Raw genomic sequence first — 25792 nt, 5'->3', positions numbered from 1 at the left:
CGGATCGCAAGAACAGGACAAAACAAAGGGTAAGTCGACTATTTTACATATACTCTTGCTTCTTCGGATGGCTATAATCTAATTTTACGTTGCAAAAGTATTATTTGGGCCCCATATGAACCGGCAGTGTTTTTTCTGCCGATATGGAGTTCAAATTCACCGCAAATGCAACGTTCCAATCGATCGAGTTCCAGAAGCAAGATGATTTAAATCCTCTTTTGTTTGGCCAATCATGTCATAAGCCATCTAAATTGTATATATTTTGTGTTATTCTCTCTCCATGATCATTATTTTTTTTAACAAAATATTCACAACAGTTTGAGTCGCATGTATTGTGCAAAAAAACAATAATTTTGATTATATTTTGAGTAGATGGTTCTGGATTAATTTATGGGAATTAAACATTAAATTCTTTCCATTCATATAAATTCATGACAGTGAGATTTAAAAATCATGTTATAATGTGATTTCTTGTGTGAATTGGATTAGTTTGTTATTTGGAGGCTATTTAAAAAAAATTATCCTTTTCTTAAGAAATGGAATCTACAGGACATTCTTAATGGGAAAGTAGTGGGCAGAAAGGCATGTTTGAAGTGCAGAACTTGTACTTTACAATGCCAAAATTGAAAAGTTTAGGAAAAACAAAGTGTACAGAGTTGCTTATTGATTACAATCTGAGGAGTATGATGATGCTACTGATTATGATATGCCAATGTACCAGCTAGCAACCGATCTCCATAAAAACTTGGTCTATTGCTAGAAATTGTAATTTATTTACCTATCTGTTACGGACTTACAGCATATTATACAATAATATTAAAGTTCTGATCTTGAGAATATCACATTTTGGAATTTTTTAAGGTAGTCTGGGTGTTTATTACTATTTCTGTCACAACTGTCAATTTTGTAATCAGCTACAATTAACTAATTATATGCTTTAATTTCAGGTCATTCAAGTAAGATGTTTTATATCTGTTTCAGAATGCTTCATTTATAATAACTGAAAATTTCATTCAGTTCTCTTAATTTTTAAGAAAGTTATGGGCTTTTGACTGTCCTCGATCACAGCTTTTGTGTTAAGTCAATGGAAAAGCAATAGGGAACAAGATGCTGATTTCCGAGTGTGAAAATGGCCATAGCTTTTTTTAATACTGAAGATATGAAAGTGAATTAGCTGTAAAATTTGACTTCTTTTTATGCTTTATCTGATGGGATAAATTGCAGACTTGATTTTTAAAATCTCAAAATTTTGTAACATTGCTACTTTTACTACATCTTGTACTTTAGAATATTAGCTCTCGCTCTTGCTTAGCCTGTAAGTGGGTTTTCAACAGTGGCTGCAACATTGTTTATTTTGCACTATATTTATGTTCCTAAACATTTGTTTAATTTATTTGGTGAGAAAAGCATTTGTAATCACAACTCTTTAGGTATTCCCACGCTGTCCACATTCTGAATGGTATCCTTGTCATTGTTTCAATAATCACTCATTTTGTTTGGTCACTTGATTGTCTGTATATTGCTGTACAATGTGATAGCTTTAATTTTAAATCACTTATAAATTTAGAAGGCATTTTATTACTGCTTCTTGCAACGATTTCTACAATGTCCATTATCATTTAAATTATTTGCACTTTTTTATGGGCTAGTATTATTTCTGTAAAAATCCACCTGATTTTAATAGTTGACTAGACCAAGTGGGTCCAGTTGGGCCCCGTCCCCCAACGCGGGGGTGCGGCATCACACGGGAGAGCTGGTCCCCGAATGCGGTGTCGCTGCTCACCCCGGAGACAGGCGCTCCCCCGGAGGCAATCGCCCACCCCAAGGAAAATTCTGGAATTTTTTATTGTAAATGAAACTTCTCCTCTATACCACCTGACTGGCACGACAAGTGGAAAAGGGATTTATTAAAGCTTAAAATGTGAATAACTCTTAAAATATAATAATTTAAACATTATAAATTAGATATATTCAGTTCAGTTCTTTCTTGCTGCATCTCTTGCTCCCCTCTGTTTCGTGTTCTTTCTCGTTCATCATCGAAATGTTCAGTAATTCTTTTTGCGTCTCTTGTTCCCTTCTGCTCTTCATTTCCGCTTGGTCGCTTTGCGTCTTTCATTGACCATGCTGCAACTCCTTTGCTCCCTCCTCTTGGCATGATGTAAGAAAGAGGTAGGTATTCATCAGGATGTAAATATTTATAAACTTCTTAAATACAATCATTCATATATTATATAAAACTCTGTGCGTTTGTTTGTTTGTTTGTTTGTTCGGTTGTCAGTCACATCTCCAAAACCCGTCGCGGTAACGGAGACATTTTTACATATTCCGGTAGAGATTTACCTCATGAATTCAAAAATCTTCACATCGGAAAATTTGGTTAATTATTTCCCGAGTTTTTAACTAAAATTGTTTTAAAATATAACTGCTACATGACGTCACAATGCCTTAAATATTCGCGACCAGCTGCGCAGACTTTTCAATTCGCAGCAAGTTACATGGATTGAAGCCCGTGAACACGTAATCAAGTCGTCCAGCGCGCTCCACTGGGCTTCTTGAAGTTCAACAACATGGTGGCTGCGGTCGTTATTGCAGAAAGAACAAGCAAGTTCTGCAGGTCATAGGAGGTCACCGGCTTACTCTTGAATCCTCTCCGTCTCCCCTGTCCGATCGTAGAACATGGCAGCGGCGGCCGTTATTGTCAAGTGGGCGCGGGGCACCTCTGGGAGAGGCCGTCTATGGAGACCTGCGATTGCTCTGTTGATCGCAGGGACACGGGGAATCGTTCCAGATCATTCCAGCCTGGCGGCATGCCCCCAACGAAGAATCAGTGGTTTATGAAGTTAAACCGTTGGGGAGGTGGAGAGGACGGTGACCCCCTCCCCTTGCGGGGGCATTGTGATGTCATTCGAAGCTGCCGTTATGGAGGTGGAGAGGGCGGGAACACCCTCTCCTTGCAGGGGCATTGTGATGTCATTCATAGACATAGAAACATAGAAAATAGGTGCAGGAGTAGGCTATTCGGCCCTTCGAGCCTGCACCTCCATTCAATATGATCATGGCTGATCATCCAAATCAATATCCCATATCCCATATCTGCCTTCTCTCCATACCCCCTGATCCCTTTAGCCACAAGGGCCACATCTAACTCCTTCTTAAATCTAGCCAATGAACTGGCCTCAACTACGTTCTGTGGCAGAGAATTCCACAGATTCACCACTCTCTGTGTAAAAAATGATTTTATCATCTCGGTCCTAAAAGACTACCCTCTTATCCTTAAGCTGTGACCCCTTGTTCTGGACTTCCACAACATCGGGAATAATCTTCCTGCATCTAGCCTGTCCAACCGCTTAAGAATTTTGGAAGTTTCTATAAGATCCCCCCTCAATCTTCTAAATTCTAGCGTGTACACTATTCGAATTTGCTTGAAGCTCGAAGCTGCTTGAAGAATCTGAGTTGTTTGAAAAGCCGTTTTTGGCTTTTTTTTTTAACTTTAATGATGAATAACTTTTGAAATATAGCATGGAATGTGAAGGGAACCTATTTATAGCGTCGACCGGGTTAATGTGAGTAATAGGTTCGTGACGCGTAGCGTTTTGATGAAGGTAGAAAAACACTTACACACACGCATACGTACACAGGCATACACTCGCACTCACACCCACCCCCACACACATGCGTGTACCTACATACAAGATGAGACCTTTATAGGTATATATACTAGACCACGTTCTGACCCGTTGGGGGGTAGAGAGGGAGGGCGGGGTAGAGATGGAGGGAAGGGGGTAGACAGGGAGGGAGGGTGTTAAGAGGGTGGGAGTGAGGGTATATAGGGAGGCGCTAGAGAGTGGGAGCGAGGGTAGAGAGGGAGGGGGCGAGAGAGGAGTGTAGACGTGGCAACTACCCTCCCTACCCCTCCTCTCACTCATTCCCTCCACTCCCTCCCCAAGTTCTTTCCCCTCTCCTCTTCCCCCAATTCCTCCTTCACCTCTCTTTCCCTCTCCTTTCCCCTGCCGCCTCTGTTCCACCTCCGCGAGGCCTCTTTGCCGCCGCGAGGCCCCACCGTCGCGGCCCTATCGTCGCGAGACCTCACCGCTGCCGTCTCGATGTTTCCTTCGCCGCGGTCTCGACGCCTCCTTGATAGCCATGTAAATCCCCAGACGCGGCGTCGCGGGTGGAAGCCCAGGTCGGAAAAAGCGGAATTTTAATTTAAATGCGGCCCCCCCCCTGACGTCACTGGAAATGACCTCATGAAAGGAACATTTTTACATGTCACTCCATGTATTTAAACAGGAGCTGCAATTAATGAAATTGTAATAACTTTTTTACAGCAAACAAAGATAAAGGAGGGAATGTGAATCTGAAAATGGCTATAAAATGGGAATTCCATTTAAATCAGTTGCAAATTAATGGATAGTTTTAGAATTATTATTGAACAAGTGACTAGTTAACTTTGAGCTCAATTTCTCACGTGTATGTCTGTAATTTTGATTTGCAGAAGTCTCAGAGTAATGGTCCAGAAAAAGAGAAAGAAGGGGTAATCCAGAACTTTAAAAGAACGCTCTCCAAAAAAGAAAAGAGGGAGAAAAAGAGGCGAGAAAAGGAAGCACTAATGCAAGCTGCAGATGATGAGAGACCTGACCTCACTGGTGATGGGTAAGCAGTAGCAAACTATTCTTACTTGACAATCTTCCTCCGTTCATAGATGTTTCTTGATTTTCATTGTTCTTTTTGTATTCCTAGCTAATATGGTGATAGTCCAACTTGATTCTTTGCGTTGACTTGCATTTAAAAAAGTAATTTTTGCATCCTCTGGGAAAAAAAAAATTGAATGCAATTTAAAGTTCGAGTTGTGAATAGCATTACGCTTTGAAAAGTACTTATGTGGAAATGGAAAGAACAGTATTAACATTACCAGATAGATAACTTTCTAAGATGTGTGACAATGTAGAGCTATGTCAGTAAATCTTTTAATATACATTTCTATTCACTCTATATACTATTGACACATCTCTCAATGCTGACTTACAAAGCAACTTCATCAATGTCATTTTTCAGATTATTTCTTAGTATCATATCCTCAACGTCCATTAACATAGCCTTAATTCACCTACCACCCACCTACACCAGGAGCAATTATAATTACCAGTTACCCTAGTGACCAGCACATCTTTGGAATGTGGGAGGAAATTGGAGCACCCTGAAGATGATCACAGGGAGAATATGTACTCTACATCAGAATTGAACTTGAGTGCTGGAGTATAAGACAGCTGATCTATCTGCTAAACCATCCTAATGTCCTAGTCTACTTTTGCCAAACCTATGATTCGATCTCATTATTGCTTCAACCGACTCCTAGTTTGTTACTGTGATTCTTTATTTGCATCCCAATGGATGCAAGTTGCCAAAACATTGAGCAGGAGGACATCTGGTGTGTCTGCCATCCTTTTCTGGGTGATTTCCAAGGTATCAGGAGGAGAATGCAATTTAGAGATCAAATTAAAGAAGTCTTGAGGTGAACTTGTGTTTTATTATGCCAGAGCTGAGCATCTTAGGTAGGCAAGAATTTGAGTATCGAGTAAACAAAATATAAAACATTGCTTTTGCAAACAAAATAAACAAAATATTTTGCTGAATATCTAAAACACCTAAAATAAATTATTGTAAACCTTTTTTATCTCTCTCCACTTTTGAGGAAAGCACATGATCCCTCAATGTAAAGGATCGAAGATTAGTGGCTAATCAGAAATTTACAACTAATTTCCACCTTTGCCTGAAATCTTATACTCAATGAAAAATGAATTGAGAAATCATTTTTCTATAGTATGTGTGGTTCTTTCTTTAAAATATTAGCCTATGCCTTTTATTTCCAGTTGAGATCATTGTCATATGTACAAGTATGATGAAGTATAGGTATAATGAAAATCTGGCGCTGCAACATTAGGGGCACATAGATTCAGAAAACACAAATAATGCATAAATTACACAAGACGGTGACTAACAAAAGAAGACGTTAGTGCAAAAATACACAATTATGAAACAAGTACGTGGTAGAGCAAGAGCTGTCCAGTGTCCCATTGCTGAAATAGGATAATGGTTCTGCAGGTTGGTTCAAGAACCTGATGGTTTTACGAAAGTAGCGGCTCCTGAACCTGTTGTTGTGGACTTCAGGCTTCTGTATCTCCTGCCTGACGTGAAGAGGGTATGGCCTGGCTAGTGGGATTCTTGATGATGGATCTGCCTTGAGGATGGGGTGGGCTGCGTCCATTTCTGACAATTTATATAGTTTAGTTTATGTGTGTCAGAAGATTATGGTTGGTTAAGGCCTGATATTTTAGATTATATTTAAAATTTGCCTAATTTCTCCAGCGATTTGTTTCCTATTTTTAAAAATTGTTTTCTTTCTCTTTGCATTTATTACTAATGTGAACATTTTCATTATTGTAAACATTTGATTAACTTTGTACCAATTGTAAATCCATGTTTAGTTTTAAAGTAGCAACGTAATTTAAAGAAATATCTAATATTTACATTATCTGCCTTGCCTATCTCAAATGCCTCATTTGTGGGCTGAAAAACAATTTTTTTTCCAGTTAATTTTCAAATTAACTCACTGATGTTGAAGACTGATCTTTGTGGTTTTGCAATGTTTATGCTTCTTGGAACACATTCTTTTAACTTGGTAACCAGAATTGACAGTTTGACTAGAAAGTTGGAGAGGTTAAATGTAACGTTTAGATTGCATTACAATTTATTTTGTTTTTTATTCTGCCCCTGCAGTCACTTCTGAGCATTTGAGTTACCTCATCTTTTTATATCTTTTGAAAATTATTTTGCAACAGAACTACTTACAGAAACTATTCCAGTTCGGCTACATTGTCACCTATCCAATATAGTGGAAAATTGGCCGGATAGGACCTGTCCACTGAAAGAAGGACAGATCTAATTTGGACAATTATGCCTTTATCCTGCCATTCAATTATCAGCCCCAGCTCGCAGAATAATGGAAGATGCTCTTGCTAGGTGTGTGGCGCCAAATGACCTAATTTTGAACCAAATTTCTATGTTCTTATGCTAACATAATGCTAACATAATGCATTATGCCAGCATTTAACAACAACCCCACCAATGTTTTGAGTTCTTCAACAGGATTTTGTCTACAATCATTAGACTATACTGAATTGGTGAAAAATGTTTAGATGTGAGGTAACAATGACAAACATTGGCAATGATGCTGAATGAACATTGTATCCTGAAGCTGAGAAAAACTGAAAATCAAAATTCCTGTAGATGCTGAAACTTTAAAATATAAACAGAAAATATTAGAAGTACTCAGCAGACCAAGCCGCATCTATGGGAAGAGAAATAGAGTTAACGTTACAGTTAAAAGGCCCTTCGTCAAGATTTTTCTAAAGTCCTCGCCTAAAAAAAACCTGAAATTGGAGTGAAACTTTTTCTGCCTGAATTTCTGTATTGCATTAAGAAACATTGTAATTTTGCTGGCCTTTGATTTGAAGCCTTAGTACATCATGCTGAGGTTACTTAGGATCAACTCCTTCTAGGCTCAGCTTCATGAATAACCATCCAAAATAAAATCTCATGCTAGAATAAGAAAATGAGATGTTAATGAAATAAAATTAAATCCAGCGCAGGTCGGAAAGAAATCCCTGGTGTAATAAATAACGGAAAGTTATTGACAATAAGCAGGATTTTTGTTCACTAACCCCACTGAATCTACATGCAATTTATCAAAAAAAAACTGATGTTAATTTCCTCAAAAAAATCAATCTCATTAATGAACCAACAACCTATCATAAAAATGATCATGATTCCACATTCTCTGGAGAACGTTCAGAAATTATATTTTTCTTGAGCTTTCCAAGAGACCTTAAAGTTATGCAATTTAGCTATAGGTTGCACTTATTTTCTCCAGTGAAATATCTTTTCACCAACAGTGAGAACTCAAGTTCGCATATTGCAGCAGAAGTGTACAAAGACATGCCGGAAACTAGCTTCACTCGTACAATATCGAACCCTGAGGTAGTTATGAAAAGAAGACGACAACAAAAGCTGGAACAGAGAATGCAAGAATTCCGCAGTGGTGATGGACGGCCTGACTCGGGTATTGACAGCTGCTGTTTGTACACAATACTGAATATTCAATCCAAATCGTGTTGAGGCAAATAAAATTTTATATGTATGGATGACAAGAATTTAACAAAAGATGATGTTAATATAATAATAATAATAATAATAGTATATTTTATTGTCATTGCACATAGGTGCAACGAGATTTGGTATGCAGCTTCCATCCGATAGTCATAACTTAAACTAATAAAATTTCGATACCCCGAGAAACATGATTTATATTAAAAAAAAGACCAGTAAAACAGTCTAAAGTGCAAATATGTCTGTGCCGGTTCGATGTGTGTGAATACAGTTCGTGAGGGTGGGGGGGCCCCTCAGCAGGGCCGGTTCAGAGCAGCGATAGCTCTGGGGATGAAGCTGTTCCTGAGTCTGGAGGTGCGGGCGTAGAAGGCCTTGTAATGTCTGCCGGAAGGTAGCAGTTCGAACAGACTATTACAAGGATGTGAGGAGTCTTTGTGGATGCTGACGGCCTTCCTGAGGCACCGTGTGTAGTAGATGCCCTCCAAGGCTGGTAGCTGTGTCCCAATAATCTTCTGCGCCCTATGGATGACGCACCACTCTAAGTAGCCCATAGAGGAGATTTAGATGCAGGGGTTGTGGAAAAGAAACCCAAGTATGCATCCAAGACGGCTTGAGAGTGGACCAATAAGGGGAGGGGGCTGAACGTGAAACGTGTCAGAGGAGTGGTATTTACGGAGCTATAATAGATTTAGTAGAGACTCTGACGTGAATGGGGTTAGAACATAGGACAGTATAGTACAGTTGGCGCACAATGTCCATGCTGAATATGCATCCACAATTTGTTGCAATTTCTTGCGGATGTTTAATTTGCAGGTGAAATATAATCCTAATAAGTACAAAGTGGTGCATTTTAGAAAGTCAAAGGTAGGACATGAAGGAATGTTGACAAAACAGATGGACTTTGAGGTTTATAGTTTCCTGAAAATGGCAACACAGGTCAATAGAGTGTTCAAGAAGGCATATGCTTGTATTCATAGATCAAGGCTTAGAATATTAGAATTTTACAAAACACTTGTTAGGCTGCACTTGGAGTATTGTGTGCAGTTCTTGTTGCAATGCTATAGGAAAACATGATGCACTAGAGAAAATACCAGCTTGTTGCCTGGATTAGAGAATTTAGGTGTTGGGGAGAGGTTGGAAAGGCTGGGCTTGTTTTCACAGGAGCAAAGGGTGCCAAAGGGTGACCTGATAGCAATGTTTCTTATGAGTGGTGTAGAAAGAATAGTCAAAAGGTTTTTCCTATGATAGGGGTATCATAAACCAGAAGGCATAGTTTTAAGATAAGGGTGAGCAGATTTAGTGTTTTTACACCGAGTAGTTGATATCTGCATTATGCTGCAAAAGGAGGTGGAATTAGATACACATTACATTTAAGAGGCATTTAGACAGACACTTATAGGCAAGGCTTGGAAGTATATGGCCCAAGCGCACGCAAATTGGATTGGTGTGGATGGATAATAAGGTTAGCATGGACATGGTGGGCTGAAGGGCCTATTTCTATGCTGCTCGAGTTTGACTATTTAAAAAAAAAAAAAATCTTGATCCAATTCTAATTGAACATTTGTATCTGCATTTTTGATTTAGGTGGCACTCTTAGAATCTACGCAGATAGTTTGAAGCCGAACATCCCATATAAAACAATCTTGCTGTCAACAACTGATACATCAGACTTTGCTGTTGGAGAAGCTCTTGAGAAATATGGATTGGAAAAGGAAAACCCAAAAGAATATTGTATAGCACGGGTATGTGTGTTTTATGTGCATGTGTATGCCAACTAAGAACACTTTACTTCATTGAAGAATATCTTTACTGATTAGCTCAGTAGACAAAAATGTTAGTTGTTAAAATCATGGAGGTTTTACATTTTTTAGTCAATCATAGTTGATTCTGCAAGCCAAAGAATGTTTTCATTTATTGGTGTTAAAGTTCTTCGGGTGTAATTTTCCATTTGTGCAGTAAATGGTTTTTAAGTGTCTGAAATAAAATCAATTCCATTCCCTTCCCTTACTGTGAGCCACTATTTATTACAGGTGCACAACCTTTTATCCGAAAGCCTTGGGACCAGACACTTTTCGTAATTCGGAATTTTTCGGCTTTCGGAATGGAAGATTTCTAGCGTAGATTTTAACGGCTGGCTCAGTGTTAGAGTGCTCAGCTCATATCCGCAAGGTCGCGAGTTTGCTCCTCGATCCCGGCAATTACTTGATCGCTAGTTTGAGTCTTCAATGTAGATTTTTCTTGAAGAATAGGGAGGGTTAGGCTGGGATCATTCTCTGCGAGATGATCTTAGTGCGGGAGACAAGTGTAGGAGAGGTGTACTGACTGTGTGGGCAGAACTTTGGAAGTGAATGCCCACCGTTCTCAAAAGCCGCTGTGCCTTCCTGTCCCTGGGATAGCAGGGGGCGATCAAACAGCACAATACCCCCCTCCCCCTCCAACTCCAGTGGAATCCGCTCCCCGATGGGCCGCTACGGCGACAAGTGGCAGTTCGCCCACAGCCCGAGCTGCGCCCCCCCCATCCGCCACCCCAAGAACAAGACGTACCTTGCATACCATCAGCTTCTGCCCCTACGGGGAGCGTGTTCCTCTGGAGTTGGAGCGGGGCTGGCCTAGAGTTGCTGATCTGGGATCTCCGTGCTTGCAGTGGGCCTGGGGGTCGGTGTCCCCGATGAGGGGGCGCAGCTCGGGCTGTGGGCGAACTGCCACTTGTCGCCGTAGCGGCCCATCGGGGAGCGGCTTCTGGTGGTCCTGACGTCTCTGGGCCTTGCAGGTGAGCAGGAGAGTGGGGTTGTTTGCAGTTGCAGAGGGAGGGGGCAAGGGCGGTACAGTTCCCAGTCTCAGCTCCTGTCCGGGGGGTGGCCGGAGACGTCAGGACCAACAGGAACCCGCTCCCCGATGGGCCGCTACAGCGACAAGCGCCCACAGCCCGAGCTGCGCCCCCCCATCCGCAACCCGGGTTCCTCTGGAGTTGGAATGGGGCTGGGTTAGAGTTGCTGCTGACTGTGAGTCTCTGGGATCTCCGTGCTTGCAGTCGGTGTCCCATTGGTCCTGACGTCTCCGACCACCCCCCTGGACAGAAGTTGACTCTGGGAACTGTACCGCCCTTGCCCCCTCCTTCTGCAACTGCAAACAACCCCACTCTCCTGCTCACCTGCAAGGGCGGTACAGTTCCCAGTCTCAGCTCCTGTACAGGGCGGTGGCCAGAGACGTCACAGCCTGAGCTGCGCCCCTTCATCCGCAACCCCAAGAACAAGACGTACCTTGTACACAATCAGCTTCTGTCCCTACGGGGAGCGTGTTCCTCTGGAGATGGAACGGGGCTGGGCTGCTGCTGGCTGTGGGTCTCTGGGATCTCCGTGCTTGCAGTGGGCCTGGGGGTCGGTGTCCCGTTGGTCCTGACGTCTCCGGTGACTGGCACTGACCTGCTGGCATCGCCGACGTGAAGACAGTGCAAAGCCCCTGCTCCGGTGCAATGGGCGGGGAGCTGGAGAGGGGAGGGGAGGGGTCACACACATGGCCGGGAAGCAGAGGGGTGTAGGTGGGGTGAAACTGAAGGGAGCGACAATCTGCTGCTGCCTGCCCTGTGTATCGCGAGTGTATCTGAGTCTACTGTGGGAACTTTTTAACTCGGCAGGCAGCAGCAGATTGTCAATTATTAACCCTCCCGCGCAATATACCCTCACCTTCTCTTTTATGAATGGGGATTTAGTTCCCCTTTCTTCGAGGACCGACCGGAGGTTCCGCTGTCACCTCTGCGGGCCGCCCTCGGTGAACGTCTTCAAGGACCTTTCTTCAAGGACCGAAAAAATGTCCGCTATTCGGAGCTTTTCGTTATTTGGAATTTCGGATAAAATGTTGTGCACCTGTGCTTTCTTATGGTCCTCCAATTCTGATTTGAACAATTGCCAAAGTTGATCTCGGGAAAGGAATTTGTGTTTCATAAAATAATTACACCATTTGGTTATTCAATTGATCCTTAATGTTAGATGCCACCCATTGTTACTTGATGCATTGATTGTCAGCAGGAGCATGCTGTAACACGTGATCTAGTTACAAAATGTATTTTAACAGTCTGCTGCTTCAAGCAGGTGAATTTACAATCTACAGTAAAGCATGCCATAAATGTCAGTGCTGCTTTATGATGTAAACTCTTTCCAGTATGTTGTTTAAGCAAATAATTTAAAACACAAGGCAATAGTTAATTATATGAAAATAGTGCTAGTTCAATGTGTCTGGATTAATTAGAATTTGGCCACACTGACATAATTGCCTCGCTCAGTAAGATTTCGAATCACTTCACACCCTGACATAACCAAAGTGCCAACTGCTGAAATGAAATAAGCGTAAGCATAAAATAAGCTTAAGCATAAAATATCATCTCAATTCTATTTCAGAAATACTCAGACATGTAATTCACTCAATAGGTGCAGATAATTTTCATTTCGTACAAAATGGATTGCAACGCTTTAACCTTTTTTAATCCACCCTTGCATGCTATTAGTAATACCTCAAGAAATACATTTTCTCCAGTTATTGGTAATGTTATTGTCTCGATTTACAAAATTATCTCTTTAAACTTCTCATTTTGCGTGTTACAAGCCGTTTTTGTACATCTTTACATTTTTTAAGTGAATTTTAGATCATTTAAATATTTCAGTATAACAATACCAGCACATATTTTTATTGTTCAATCAGGATGGATCTTGTTTATGTCGATGAGTGATCAATATTGCCAGCAGCTATTAAAATCTATGTTTGTATGTTAGGGGTTCATCCCAGTAACTGTATCAACAAGATTAATGTTGCTATTATGCTGTTTGCAGCAGCTGATGTATTTGCCTCCTTACATTGATGTCCATATTTCAATAGTCAACACTGATCCCAAGGATGCTTCTTCCACTTAATTTTTAAAGTGAGTGCTTGAAGGTCTAGTCTAGCAACACATGTACACTGTATAGAGAGTATTAGAAGGCGAGTTTGGCCATGAATGATGTTGGATAGTTTGACTTTCTTTGACATGAATCGGGGCAAAATTAATTTTCTCAAAGGTGGATGTTAAATTTGCCACGTGCTTGAATTCTCTGCTAGTTCCATTCTCAGCGAGTCACATTTGTCCCTAACATGATGTCTTTTTACGTTTTTAAAGTTAATTTTAAAATGTATCTTTTGACATTTTCTTTTCTCCTCTGGTGAGTTTGCTATACAAAAGTTATTTGGCTTAATGTGCATCAGGCATGCATACAATAAAGCAAAATAAAAGAACTGCAGTTGCTAGAAAATTGAAATAAAAATAGTGCTGGAAAAATTCTATAGGTCAGCAGTACCTATTGAAAGAGAAACAGTTCATGTTTTCGATCAGAGATCTTGCATCAGAACTGGGAAAGAGAGAAAACAAATTAGCATTAAATTCAGGAGAGGGTTGGGGATAAGCCATTGATGAAGCCGTTTGATGGATAAATTCACTCCTCAAATGCAGAGAGGGCAGTGTCAGCGAAGATATTGTCAGACAATACCAAGTGGGACCCGTTGCGTCCCTGTCACACGGGAGGCCTGATCTTCGAACGCAACCAATTCCCCCAACTCAATATTCGACCGCTCACCCATAGCCCCCTACGGGAAGCTTGGTCCCCAACGCAACCCGTTTCCCAACGCATTATTCCACCACTCACCTGTTTTTCCCCAACGCAATATTCCACCACTCACCCATAGCCCCCAAATGTGTAGGGGCGGCTAATTTCCCCTTATTCACCCTCCCTCCTTTTAAACTTTAAAAAAAATGCAATTGCACTTGCTAGGGCTGCCAGAATTCAGTCCTGGGATTGCAATATTGTAGCGGGTAGGGCTACAATCCCATTGTGACATCAAAGCTGTAACTGCCAGTGCAGATGGAAGAAAGTTTTCTCAAAGTGGGATTTTGTAAAGGTAAAAATCTGAATAACTTGTAAAATATAACATCAATCTGAGCAAAACCTGATACATTACACCAAAGGACAATGACGAGTAAGGCGGTCCAAAAATTGTAGCGCTATCATGTATTGTTTTGCCGTAAGTCAGGTCACGATGGACATGCACGCCCGCAGCCAAGATGAGAATTTTAGTAATATATACACACGACTATATATACACTATATACTAGACCAAGTGGGACCCATTGGGCCCCATCCCCCCCAATGCGGGGGGGCAGACGCGGCATCAACACGTCAACGTGGCTTCAGCACTCACCCCAGAGACAGGCGCCCCCTCACATCACTCGTTCCCCCACCGTAACCCGTTCGCCCAACACAATATTCCACTACTCACCCATAGCCCCCGACTGCGTCGGCGGGGCTCATTTCCCCTCATGCCCAACACTCCCTCCCCCTCCTCTTCACCCTCCATCTTCTCTCCCCTCCTCTTCTCCCTCCTTCACCTCTCCCTCCCTCTCCTTTCCTCTACCCACTGTCACTCCCTCCCACCCTCTATAACCCCTCTCCCCTCCCTACCCCCCTGACCCATTGGGCCCTGTTTCCCCAACACAATATTCCACCACTTACCGCGTTTCCCCAACACAACCCGTTCCCCCAACGCAATCAATCCTTCCCACGTTGGAGGGGTGGTGGGCAGTCGGCGCTTCCCGGAGCCAATGAATGGGCTTCCTTGAGCCAATCAATACTTCTGGTGGGGGGAAATCTCACTCTCTCCTTACTCCCCTTGAAGCTGCTGATCCCATTGTCTCTCTGTTACCTCTCCCTGCCTCACCTTTTCCCTACCCTCAGTCACTCCCTCCCTCCCTCACCTCTCCCCTTTCGCACTCCCCCCATTAAAGACAATATTTAAATAAAATTTCTTCTCCTCCCATCCCCCACTCCATCAACTGTCATAGTTTCTGTATTGGCAGCAGAGATCACATTGTGATGTAATTTTCGGTTTTTGGAATGTTCACTGCAGTGTGTGCCTGAGATCCCATTGTGATATCGTTTTCGGAATCTTCACGGCAGTTTGGGTAAATGAGATCCCATTGTGATTGGACAACTGTGAGATGCCATTGTGACGTCATCACTGGAAGCTGCTAGAAAAGTCTCCCACTCACTGCCAGTTATTATTTTCAAAGTTAGCTTTTTTTAAACTTTAAATATCAATAACGTGAAATATAACATCAAATGTGAAGAAACTTGATACTAATCACGGGGAAAACGATGAGTAAGATTCTGCAAATATTTTCGCACTATCGTGTCGCGTTTTGGCGTAATTCCTTGATCTCACAGACAGACAGATAAACAAGACAAGACTTTTAATAGTATTTAGATGTAGATAGATACTAGACCAAGTGGAACCCATAGGTCCCCGTTCCCCCAATGCAATATTCCACCACTGATCCATTCCCCCAACGCAATATTCCACCACTCATCCATAGCCCACAACTGCACAGGCGCGGCTCATTTCCCCTCATCACCCAACACTCACTCCCCCTCCTCTTCACCCTCTCTCTTCTCGCCTCTCCTCCGCTCCGTCCCTTACCTCTCCTTCCCTCTCGTTTCCTCTACCCTCAGTCACTCCCTTCCTCCCATCAAATCCCCTCTCCCCTCCCTACCCCCCTCCTCTCCCTGTATGTTTAAATAACATTAAACAACAATTTCATCCTCGTCCACTCCCCCACTCCCTCCTTCTCGTTACAACAATGTAACACATCTCTCATTGCACTGGCAGTCTTATCTTTGTTAACATTGTAACAGTGGAGCACTGCTGACAGGCAGTTTATGTAAATGAGATTCCATTGTGATGTCATAGCTGTAACTGCCACTGCAACTTCAAGTCCTTTTTTCTCAATCTGGATTTTGTAAAGTTGAAAATGTGAATAACTTGTAAAATATACCATCAATCTGAACGAAACTTGATACACCTCACCACAGGACAATGGAGAGTAAGGTGGTCCAAAAATCGTAGCGCTATTGTGTACTATTTTGGTACAATCCCTGGCATGACACACACACGCACGCTCACAAACAAGATGAGATTTTTACTAATATATAATAATATAATATAAATAATTATAATATCATATTAATATAATAATAATACAATAATAGATAGATAGATGTCTCGAAATGGAACAATGAAATTCCTACTAGCAGCAGCACAACAGATATGTAACTGTAATACTCTGTAAACACCATAATAAACAACAAAAAGCTCAGTATAACAATCAATAATAGTGCAAATACAAAAACAGTGCCCCAAGTTTATATAGTTGGCAGCTTATTTGGAGGTTGTAGTGTTTAATAGCCTGATAGTTGCAGGGCAGAAGCTGCTCCAGAACCTGAATGTTACAGTTTTCAGGCTCCTATACCACCTTCACGATGGCAGGAGAAAAATTAGTGTGCGGCCGGGGTGGTATGAGTCTCTAACGATGCTGGCTGCCTTTTTGAGGCATCAACCCTATAGATCCGTGGGGAGGTCAGCACCCATGATGGACTGGGCAGTGTTCACCACTTTTTGCAATCTTCTTTATTCCTGTGTGATCAAGTTGCCGAAATAGCCAGCTTTGAAACAGAGTTACCAGAGGTTGTAGAAGTTGATTATGCGTCGTGAGGCTTCAACTTGTCCGAATGAAAGATGAGGTGCTGTTCCTCAGGTTTTATTGGAATAGTGCAAAAAGCCATAAACTGACGAGTCTGTGCACAGTGTCTGTTATGCCTCAGCTAATTTAAACCATAGAAACATAGAAAATAAGTGCAGGAATAGGCCATTCGGCACTTCAACCCAGCACCACCGTTCATTATGATCATGGCTGATCATCCAAAATCAGTTTTGTCTAGTTCCAATGTCATCTCTGTTTATCCAGAGTTGCTATTAAAATGGGTGTTTGGGTTAAGAAGTTATTTTATGATGTGCATCTTGTTTTTCTCGTTTTCCCATAAATGCAACTAGTTCCTCTGGTTGCGGGTGCAACATTCTTGCCTTTAAGAAATTCCATATAATGCTTGAATTATACTCAATGGAAGAAAATTGCATTATCAATTTCAGTCCAAAGATTTCTGGATCCTTTTAAGCAATCATGAATCCAGTCCTTGGTTATTCTTAATATGTTAATTGTGAAAGTAAAATAAATTGCCTTGCTCTAATGTGAAACTTCGTCATGGTTGTAAGGTTTGTGCTGGGTTTTACTGTGCGCCAAAAGTTTACAAATATAATTGACTTTATGGTTAATATTTGAACACAAATCTAAGTGAACCTTATGGATAGCCAAAAAATACTTGAATAATATTTTTCAATAGGAGCTAACAGTTATTTGTGAATTGTTTATGTGCAGACTTTGTTCTATGGTGTATAATTTGGACATTTTATGCCATTGAGAGCAGTGAGAATGTTGAACTTGCTCGAACAGAACTTAAACCAAAGTTTATTTTTTCACATTATTGAGAATAAACTGGAGGGTAATGTTGAAAGTTAAAGGATGATGGTTAATTGGAGGCTAGAGGAAAGCATAAATGCTTGTATTGCCTGATTGGTGAAATACTAATTTCTCTATATTCTATAACTTTGCAGATGTGCCCTTTACATTTGCTGGCATTATCATTACATTTGCTGGCATTATGGTATTATCAAGTATCTTCTGTCAAAAACTGGAGGGTTTCCACATCAATCCACTTTTTGGTGTAAAATTGATGAGGCAAATTCCAGTGGTTTATGAATGATGTATTTGTTGGATGAGAATTATTTTAGAAAATTAAACTAATTGATTCTTTAGGTAAATGCAGAAAGATCATATTATTGTGGAAGAACATGAATCTCTTCAGTTGTATGGCTTTGCACCCATCAATTAATGCCACAAAGATAGATTAATGCCCATCTTGTTGTTTATTGGACATTATGGGATTTCCATTTATTAGCTTGGTGCTACGCTAGGGAAAGTAATTTATTAATGTATTAATTAATTTATTAATGTTGAGGTTCTGTGAAATGTTCTGAGGCTGCAAATTATACTATATCTTTTCTGACATTCTTGTGTTTATCACTTTTTTCATATTCTCTCAGACTATTTCCTACTTTTGTTTTTAAAATCAATTATTTCATTAGGTACCAAGTGCATTATCTCAGATCAAAGTTGGGAAGCACAATGTTTTTATTTGCTCTGTAGACGTTGCTGAATTCTGACTTTAAATGATTTGTTTCAAACTATTTTTGTATATAGGTAGTATTGCCACCTGGTGTACAACACTCTGATGATAAAGGTGTTAAAGAAACTCTGCTTGATGATGATGAATGTCCACTGCAGATTTTCAGAGACTGGCCAGGTGACAAAGGTGAGCCACGTATATTTACTTTGAAGAAATATCAATTGGGCCAAGTTTTAAACGTGTAAACTTGCAACCTGTGCAGTTGGATGTGCAATTTGGACTTTTTGGCAAAGTGAAATGAATAATTCTGGCTCATTGGATGAGTAATTGATCTTACCAAGTAATGCTCCTGTTATGCTGTATTCAGGGAAAATAGAATGGCCTCAAACGTTCTATGTAATGGTGACCTGTTAGTCTGAGAGAGCGTGTGCATTTTCAGGTTCATAAGTTCGTAAGAGATAGGAGCAGAATTAGGCCATTCGGCCCATCAAGTCTACTCCGCCATTCAATCATGCCTGATCTATCGTTCCCTCTTAACCCTATTCTCCTACTTTCTCCCCATAATCCCGGACACCCATACTAATCAAGAATTTATCTGTCTCTGCTTAAAAAATATCCATTGACTTGGCATCCACAGCCTTCTGTGGCAATGAATTCCACAGATTCACTACCCATTACCATTGTACTTTTTTATTAAGAACCAGAAACATTGTGCAACAAGAGAACATTAATCTTCAGTGTCCACGCTAAGCGCTCAGAAGCACCACCTCTACTAATTACTGCAGGATAAAGCTGCCATGCTGGATCAGTCACAGGTGATTAGTTGACCAGGAAGGGTGAGCTTACCCAACCTAATTCTTGCCAGTTGACCAGCTGAAGATGGGTCTGATCAAATATTCTCCATGGTTCCAATGTGTAAGAAGCCCAACACGAAGCAGCTCCCTTGATAGATACAATTGTTTCCTTGTTTTTGGACACATAGGTGCAGTGTGTACACTCTACATTTTCTTCTCGTATGCAAAGGCGTGCTGATTGTTAGGTTAAAATCTCGAGTGTGGATGGGTGGCAGAAGAATCGGGAGGCATTAATGCAGATGGATAAGAGGTCAGATTACAGGAAAAGAAGTGGGGTATTGAAATTAATAGAATTGCTCAGAGTTAGCATAGACTGGATGGGCTGAATGAATTCCCTTAAATTTAATTTTTTGCTTTTTGTGAACCGTTTTTATATATCTCTGTGGACTGGAGGCCTGTGACTAGTGGTGTGCCTCGGGGTTTGCTGCTGGTCTCGTTGCTGTATGTCATCTATATTAATGATTTGGGTGAGAACGTACTGGGCATGATTAGCAAGTTTGCAGCTGACACAAAAATGGGTGATATTGTAGATAGTGAAGATCGTTGTCAAATATTGCAGCAGGATCTTGATCGGATGGGCAGGTGGGCTGGGGAATGGCTGATGGAGTTTAAAACGGAGAAATGCGAAGCATTACATTTTGGGTAATCTAGCCAGAGTAGGACCTACACAGTGAATGACAGGGCTCTAAGGAGTGTTATAGAGTAGAGGGTACTGGGAGCACAGGTACATAGTTTGTTATAAGTGGTGTCACAGGTAGAAAAGGGTGGTCAAAAAACTTTTAGCACATTGGCCTTGCATTCGGAGTATTGAGTACAGCAGTTAGGAGATCATGCTACAGTTGTATAGGACATTGGTGAGGCCATATTAAGGGTTGTGTTCAATTTTGCTCACCAGGTTATCGAAAAGATGTTGTCAAACTGGAAAGGGTGCAGAGATGATTTACGAGGATGTTGCCAAGACTCAAAGGCCTGCGCTATAGGGAGAGATTGAACAGGCTATGACTTTAATCTTTGGAGTGTAGGAAGATAAGGGGTAATCTTAGAGGTATATAAGATCATGAGAAGAATAGATAGGGGAAATGCACCGTCTTTTACGCAGAGTAGGGAATCAAGAACCAGAGGACATTGATTTAAGGTGAGGGAGGAAAGAATTAATAGGAATCTGAGGGGCAACATTTTTTTAAAATCACAAATGGCAGTAGGTATATCAAAGCTGCCAGAGGAGGTAGTTGAGGCAGGTACGATCACAATGCTTACACATTTGGATAGGTACATTGATAGGATAGGTACATTGATAGGATAGGTTTATAAGGATATGGGCTAGTTGTAGACAGGTGGGATTCCTGTAGATGGGGGCATGTTGGTCGGAGTCTGGGGATATGGGGAGAAGGCAGAAACGGGGTACTGATTGGGGATGATCAGCCATGATCACATTGAATGGCGGTGCTGGCTCGAAGGCCTGAATGGCCTACTACTGCACCTATTGTCTGTTGGCGTGGGCAAGTTGGGCCGAAGGGCCAGTTCCCACGCTGACTATGACGGAAAAACAGCAGGTAGATTCAAATGGAGCACTTCCATTGTTAATACAAATTTGAAGGATCAAGAAGCTGAAGTGTTTTCTTTGGTTCTTTTACAGAATTGTTCTCAGTTACATAATGTTAATTTTACAGGTGAGGGTAGGGTCATTTTCATTAAGTAATGTAAAATGTTTTACTTGCTATCATGTAATGCCAAAAATGTTTGAATGCTTTTTCTGGTCCCAGCAGTTCTACATGTATAAACAAAGCATACATTTTCTTGGGAATGTTAGCAAATGGCTACTTTGTAGTTAATGTACTAAGCATTGGGAATTAATCTATGCCGTTTATTAATTTAAACCCATCAGAATTTATAAACCGTTTCCCTGTATAAGCAGCCTCTGTTTCCTTTCCCTATCATCCATTCCTAATGTTTTTTAAACAAAACTGGATGGGTAATTCTAAGTGTGGGCTAATAGATAATCATCACCTTTTTCTCAAAAAATATATTTTTTAAACCAGGTACTTTAGTTTTCCAGTTAAAGAAAAGGCCACTTGACTATATCCCTAAGAATGCAAGGAAGCAAAAAGAGCAAGATGGAAGATCATCAAAAGGAAAAGAAAGGAACGATAGTTCAAGCTATGGATCATCATTGCCTCCTGAGAAAATGCCATATCTTGTTGAGCTGAGTCCTGGTAAGAGATGCACTATAATACTAAGTTTTCAAAAGTTTATTTCAACAGCTGGACTTACAAGTTCTGTTTAATTCTTCGTGGCTTGTTATCTGATTTCCTGCCACCCAAAATGCTCTTGTTCCTTCAGAAGGCTGAGTTCCTCCGGCATAAAGAGACAAGAGGACGCAGATGCTCTAAGCTTGCGCAAAAAAAACAAAATGCTGGTTGAACTTGATGGTCAGACAGCATCTGTGGAGGGAACGGACAGATAACATCTTGGGTCGGGACCTTCACACTGGAGCAGGGGGAGAAAGCTGGAAAAGAGAGGTGGGGTGGGTCAAAACGTGGCCAGTGATTGGTGGATACAGAGGGGGAAGAAGGTGATTTGCAGATGCATATGAACTGAATGGGAGAGTCCAGAAGCATAGGACACAGCCTCAGAATAAAAGAACATACCTTTAGAATCGAGATAAGGAGGAATTTATTTCACATGAGGATGGTAAATCTGTGGAATTCTTTGCCGCAGATGGCTGTGGAGGCTGTGTCATTGCGTATTTTTAAAGTGGTGGTTGATGGGTTCTTGATTAGCGAAGGTGTCAAAGGTTTCAGGCAGAAAGCAGGTGAATGGGGTTGAGAGGGAAAAATAGATCAACCATGATTGAATGGTGGTGTTGGCACGATGAGCCAAGTGGTCTAATTCTGTTCCTACGTTTTATGGTCTTATGGAATGCATATGTGAATTCCAATACCAGTGAGGTAAATTAAACTGCTATGTTTTGACATTGGTTGCAATTTTGGCACTATATTTTCTTGGTCTTTCATGTCATAGAAGTTCATTGCTGAACGCTACCAGTTAAGCAGTTGGGAATTAACATTTGGTAGTTCACTTTCTTTTACTTCTCATAACTCTTAGTCGGGGTTTGGTATTGCATCCAGTCTGCCAATAAACTGTTGTTTCAGATATATTGTTTATCAATGGTGCACAGAATAAATTGGATTAAAAAGCCTTTTTTTAGAAAAGGATAGATTGAGAGAGTGGACAAAGATGTAGCAAGTGTTTTTTAGTTTGACCAAATGTGAGGTTCTGTAAAATAATACCAGAAAACGCTGGAAATACTTGGCAGGTCAATCCACTTCTGTAGGAAGAGACACAAGATCATGTTTCAGGTTAAAGACCCTATAAAATTGGGAAGGACACAGAAGAATCTTGTTGATCTGTAGAGGGAGTGGGGGAGGGGAAATGCCTCTAGGGTAAAACCAGGGTGACCATGAGGATATATTGGGACAGGCATACTGTGTTAATCATTGTGGCCATAGTTAGAAAGTGAGAACATAGACAAAATAATGTGGAAGTTAAGCAATGCAGAGCAGGAAGACTTGCTCAGTAGAGTAGGCTGGCCATGTCCTCCACTTCCAGAGGAGAGATACAGCAAGTGGTGGAGCAATGAAATCCTGGATAATCAGAATTGGAAGAATAGTTATCTCAGTTTTGTAGCATTATGAAAGATTAGAGATATGGAGAAATCATCTCCAAGGACCTTGAGTGGGGGGGCTACCATGACTCCACAGTCAAAAAGGCACAACAGAGGATTACTTCCTACGGCAGCTGTGGAAGCACAATCTGCCACAGGTAATGATGGTCCAATTCTACACGGCCATGGTAGAGTCTGTTCTCACCTTCTCCATCATGGTCTGGTTTGGCTCAGCACCAAGCACGATACCTGGAGGCTGCAGCGAATCGTCCGATCAGCAGAGAAGGTTATTGGCTGCAACCTTCCCTCCATTGATGAACTGTACACTGCAAGGGCCAGGAAGCGAGCGGGCAAGATCATCTCTGACCCCTCTCACCATGGCCATAAACTCTTTGAATCACTTCCCTCTGGAAGGTGACACCGGATTGTCAAAGCTTGCCATAGCCAGACGTAAAAACAGTTTTTTATCCACGAGTAGTTGCTCTACTCAACAGCCAAAAATCTTTGGCCTCCCTTTGATCTGGTATTTTGTTGGTTCACAAGCTTGATCAATGGTGTTTTATTATTAATGTTTTATTATTATTAATGTTTAATGTTTTGAGTCATTCGTCACTGTATGTCATGTTGTTACTTGTGGGCGGAGCACCTAGGCAAATTCCTTGTATGTGACTACTTGGCCAATAAACTTACTTACTTAAATGAGGACATGAAGTCTTTAAATAGAAAGCATATTTCTGTTAAAGTGGGTGGAAATAATTGGAAATAAATTATTGATTGTGATATAAATTCAAAGCTATCGTTCTCGTGATTTCCTCAAAAGAATGCATGTAGAAAAGTTGAAGAGTTTTAAAATTCCTCCCAATTTGCTGAAAGAATTGATGTTCTGTTCTCCCAGGCCAGCACAGTCCTGATTATACTCGGTTGGTTCCATTGACCAAGCCATGTCATTTGTACTGTAAATTGGTTTCTCAGAGACTGGAGAATTTTTCCAAGATTGCCTGGACCAATTGAGCATGTATTTTGCATTCAAAATTGACCTAAAAGACTTGTCCCACTTGGCAATTTTTTTTGGCGACTGCCGTCGTCATATCGGTGTCGCCAAATGATTTTGAACATTTCAAAATCCAGCGGTGACAAAAGAAATGTTGCGACACTTGAAAAAACACCGCGCATCAATACGTCATCACGCCGCGTCACGTCGCGAATTATTCGGTGACCTGATACATCAGTCAATGATGCCGGCAGTTGCCGAAAAAAATCGCCAAGTGAGACAGGCCCTTAAGTTACATTGTTACAAAGTTTCATCATTATCTACCTTGTTCTAACTCTGATCTTAGAATCTTTAATAAAAGATAATGGAAGAGAATGGGTTCATTAGGGGCAGTTAGTATGACTTTTCACACGGCAGGTCATGTCTTACTAACTTAATGGAGCTTTTTGAGGAGATGACAAAACTGATTGATGAGGGTAGGGCAGTGGATGTTGTGTACATGGATTTCAGTAATCCTCGAGACCAAGTGCGGACCCGTTGAGCCCGTCCCCAAAGGCAATATTCCACCACTGACTCAAAGCCCCCAACTGTGCAGACGTGGCTGACGGGTTCCCGTTGTGTCGCCACAGATCCCCGTTGTGGCGCGAGTCACTGCAACCCTCCTCCAGCTGCGCAGGCGCGGCCGGCAAGTGGGAGCGCAACTGCGAGGTTTTTACAGTTCAAAATGGCAATAATCTATAAAATATAAGATCAATGTGAACGCATCTCACTCTCCCTCTTCAGTCCCCTATTCCCCATCTCCATTATCCTCCCTCTCCTCACCCTCCACCAACCCTCCTCTGCTTCCTCCCCTCACCCTCACCCCCTCCCTCTTCCCCTCCCCTCCTCCATTACCTCGCCTTCCCTCTTCCTACCCCTATCCTCCTCCATTCCTCCTCATCCCCCAGCACTCCCCCCCTCCTCTTCACCCTCCCTTTTTTCCCCTCTCCTCCTCCCCTCCCTTACCTCTCCCTCCTTTACCCTACCCTACCCTCAGTTAACCCCCTCCCCTCCTTACTCTCTCCCACCCCCATAACCCCTCCCCCCTCATTGCATTCCCTCTTACCTCCCCCCCCCCCCCCCCCCTTGCCTACCTCCCCTCCCCCGCCCCCCCCCCCCCCCCCCCCCCCCCCACCTCCCTCATTGCATTCCCTCCCCTCTCTCCCCCCCCCCCCAGGACTCTCACTCTGGTACCCCCCTTGGTATAGGAACGTTGAGGGTAGGATACGCAGTAATAGTAAGAAAACGAGAACTTACCAGCTTTATTTTATGAGGAGGAAATGTTGAGGGAATACGTGAAGAACCCCGCTTACGACGCATGCGTGTCATCCTTCAAAGCAGCGGTGTGAGGTCACAGATACACTATAATGACCTAAGATAGTAAGATTATTAAAGAGATACAAGTTTCAGATATGACCATATGAGGGTGGGAGCGGAGGGCACGTATTCCCTCAACGTTCCTCCTCATAAAATAAAGATCAAACTTCAAACTGGTAAGTTCTCGTTTAATCTTACTATTTTACTTCGGAGTCACGTGAGTGACTACGTGAAGATTTCAAAGCTCTGTGACCTCATGCCGTGGAGCGAGTCCATGCTTCACAACTGCCTTGGTAGTTTGGGAGAAATTGTTACTGATATTCAAGAAGTACATTCATACCAATTTTTAAACGTAAATGATAAATAATATTATTAAATCAAATCATAAACCTTGTAAGCTTCAGGTATAAATTATATAGAACTTAAAATTTTTCCTCGCGAAAAACGTTTCTTCATTCCTAACTGGTTTGTTGTAAAATCTCTGAAACGTTTTCTCTCTGATGACCATCCTGCAATCCTGAGGATTTGGTCCATCGATACCTCGAGGCGATTAGCTGCCGATGTAGCTGCAGCCCTGGTGGAGTGAGATTTGAATACATAGTGTCCACTCCCGCCTTTATTAAGCCATATCTCAGCCACCGCGAAATGGTCTGTCGAGACTCTA

At 41.7% G+C, this 25792-nt stretch overlaps 1 protein-coding gene across 6 annotated transcripts in view; it reads left to right on the top strand.

The window, feature by feature from the left end:
• afdna (afadin, adherens junction formation factor a) overlaps window positions 1–25792 on the top strand; it is a 149863-nt gene that overhangs the window by 37910 nt on the left and 86161 nt on the right. For all 6 annotated transcript variants that reach the window (XM_055639442.1, XM_055639445.1, XM_055639443.1 and 3 more), the window contains exons 4-8: window positions 4496–4653; window positions 7953–8119; window positions 9751–9908; window positions 18338–18449; window positions 21157–21330. In XM_055639442.1, the coding sequence (XP_055495417.1) occupies window positions 4496–4653; window positions 7953–8119; window positions 9751–9908; window positions 18338–18449; window positions 21157–21330 (769 nt within the window). The remainder of the gene's footprint in view (window positions 1–4495; window positions 4654–7952; window positions 8120–9750; window positions 9909–18337; window positions 18450–21156; window positions 21331–25792) is intronic.

The sequence above is a fragment of the Leucoraja erinacea genome, chromosome 8 (assembly GCF_028641065.1).
Source record: "Leucoraja erinacea ecotype New England chromosome 8, Leri_hhj_1, whole genome shotgun sequence".
NCBI classification, from domain to species: domain Eukaryota; kingdom Metazoa; phylum Chordata; class Chondrichthyes; order Rajiformes; family Rajidae; genus Leucoraja; species Leucoraja erinaceus.
Note: the sequence above shows the minus strand (reverse complement) of the source record. Positions and strands in the feature narration are given on the sequence as shown.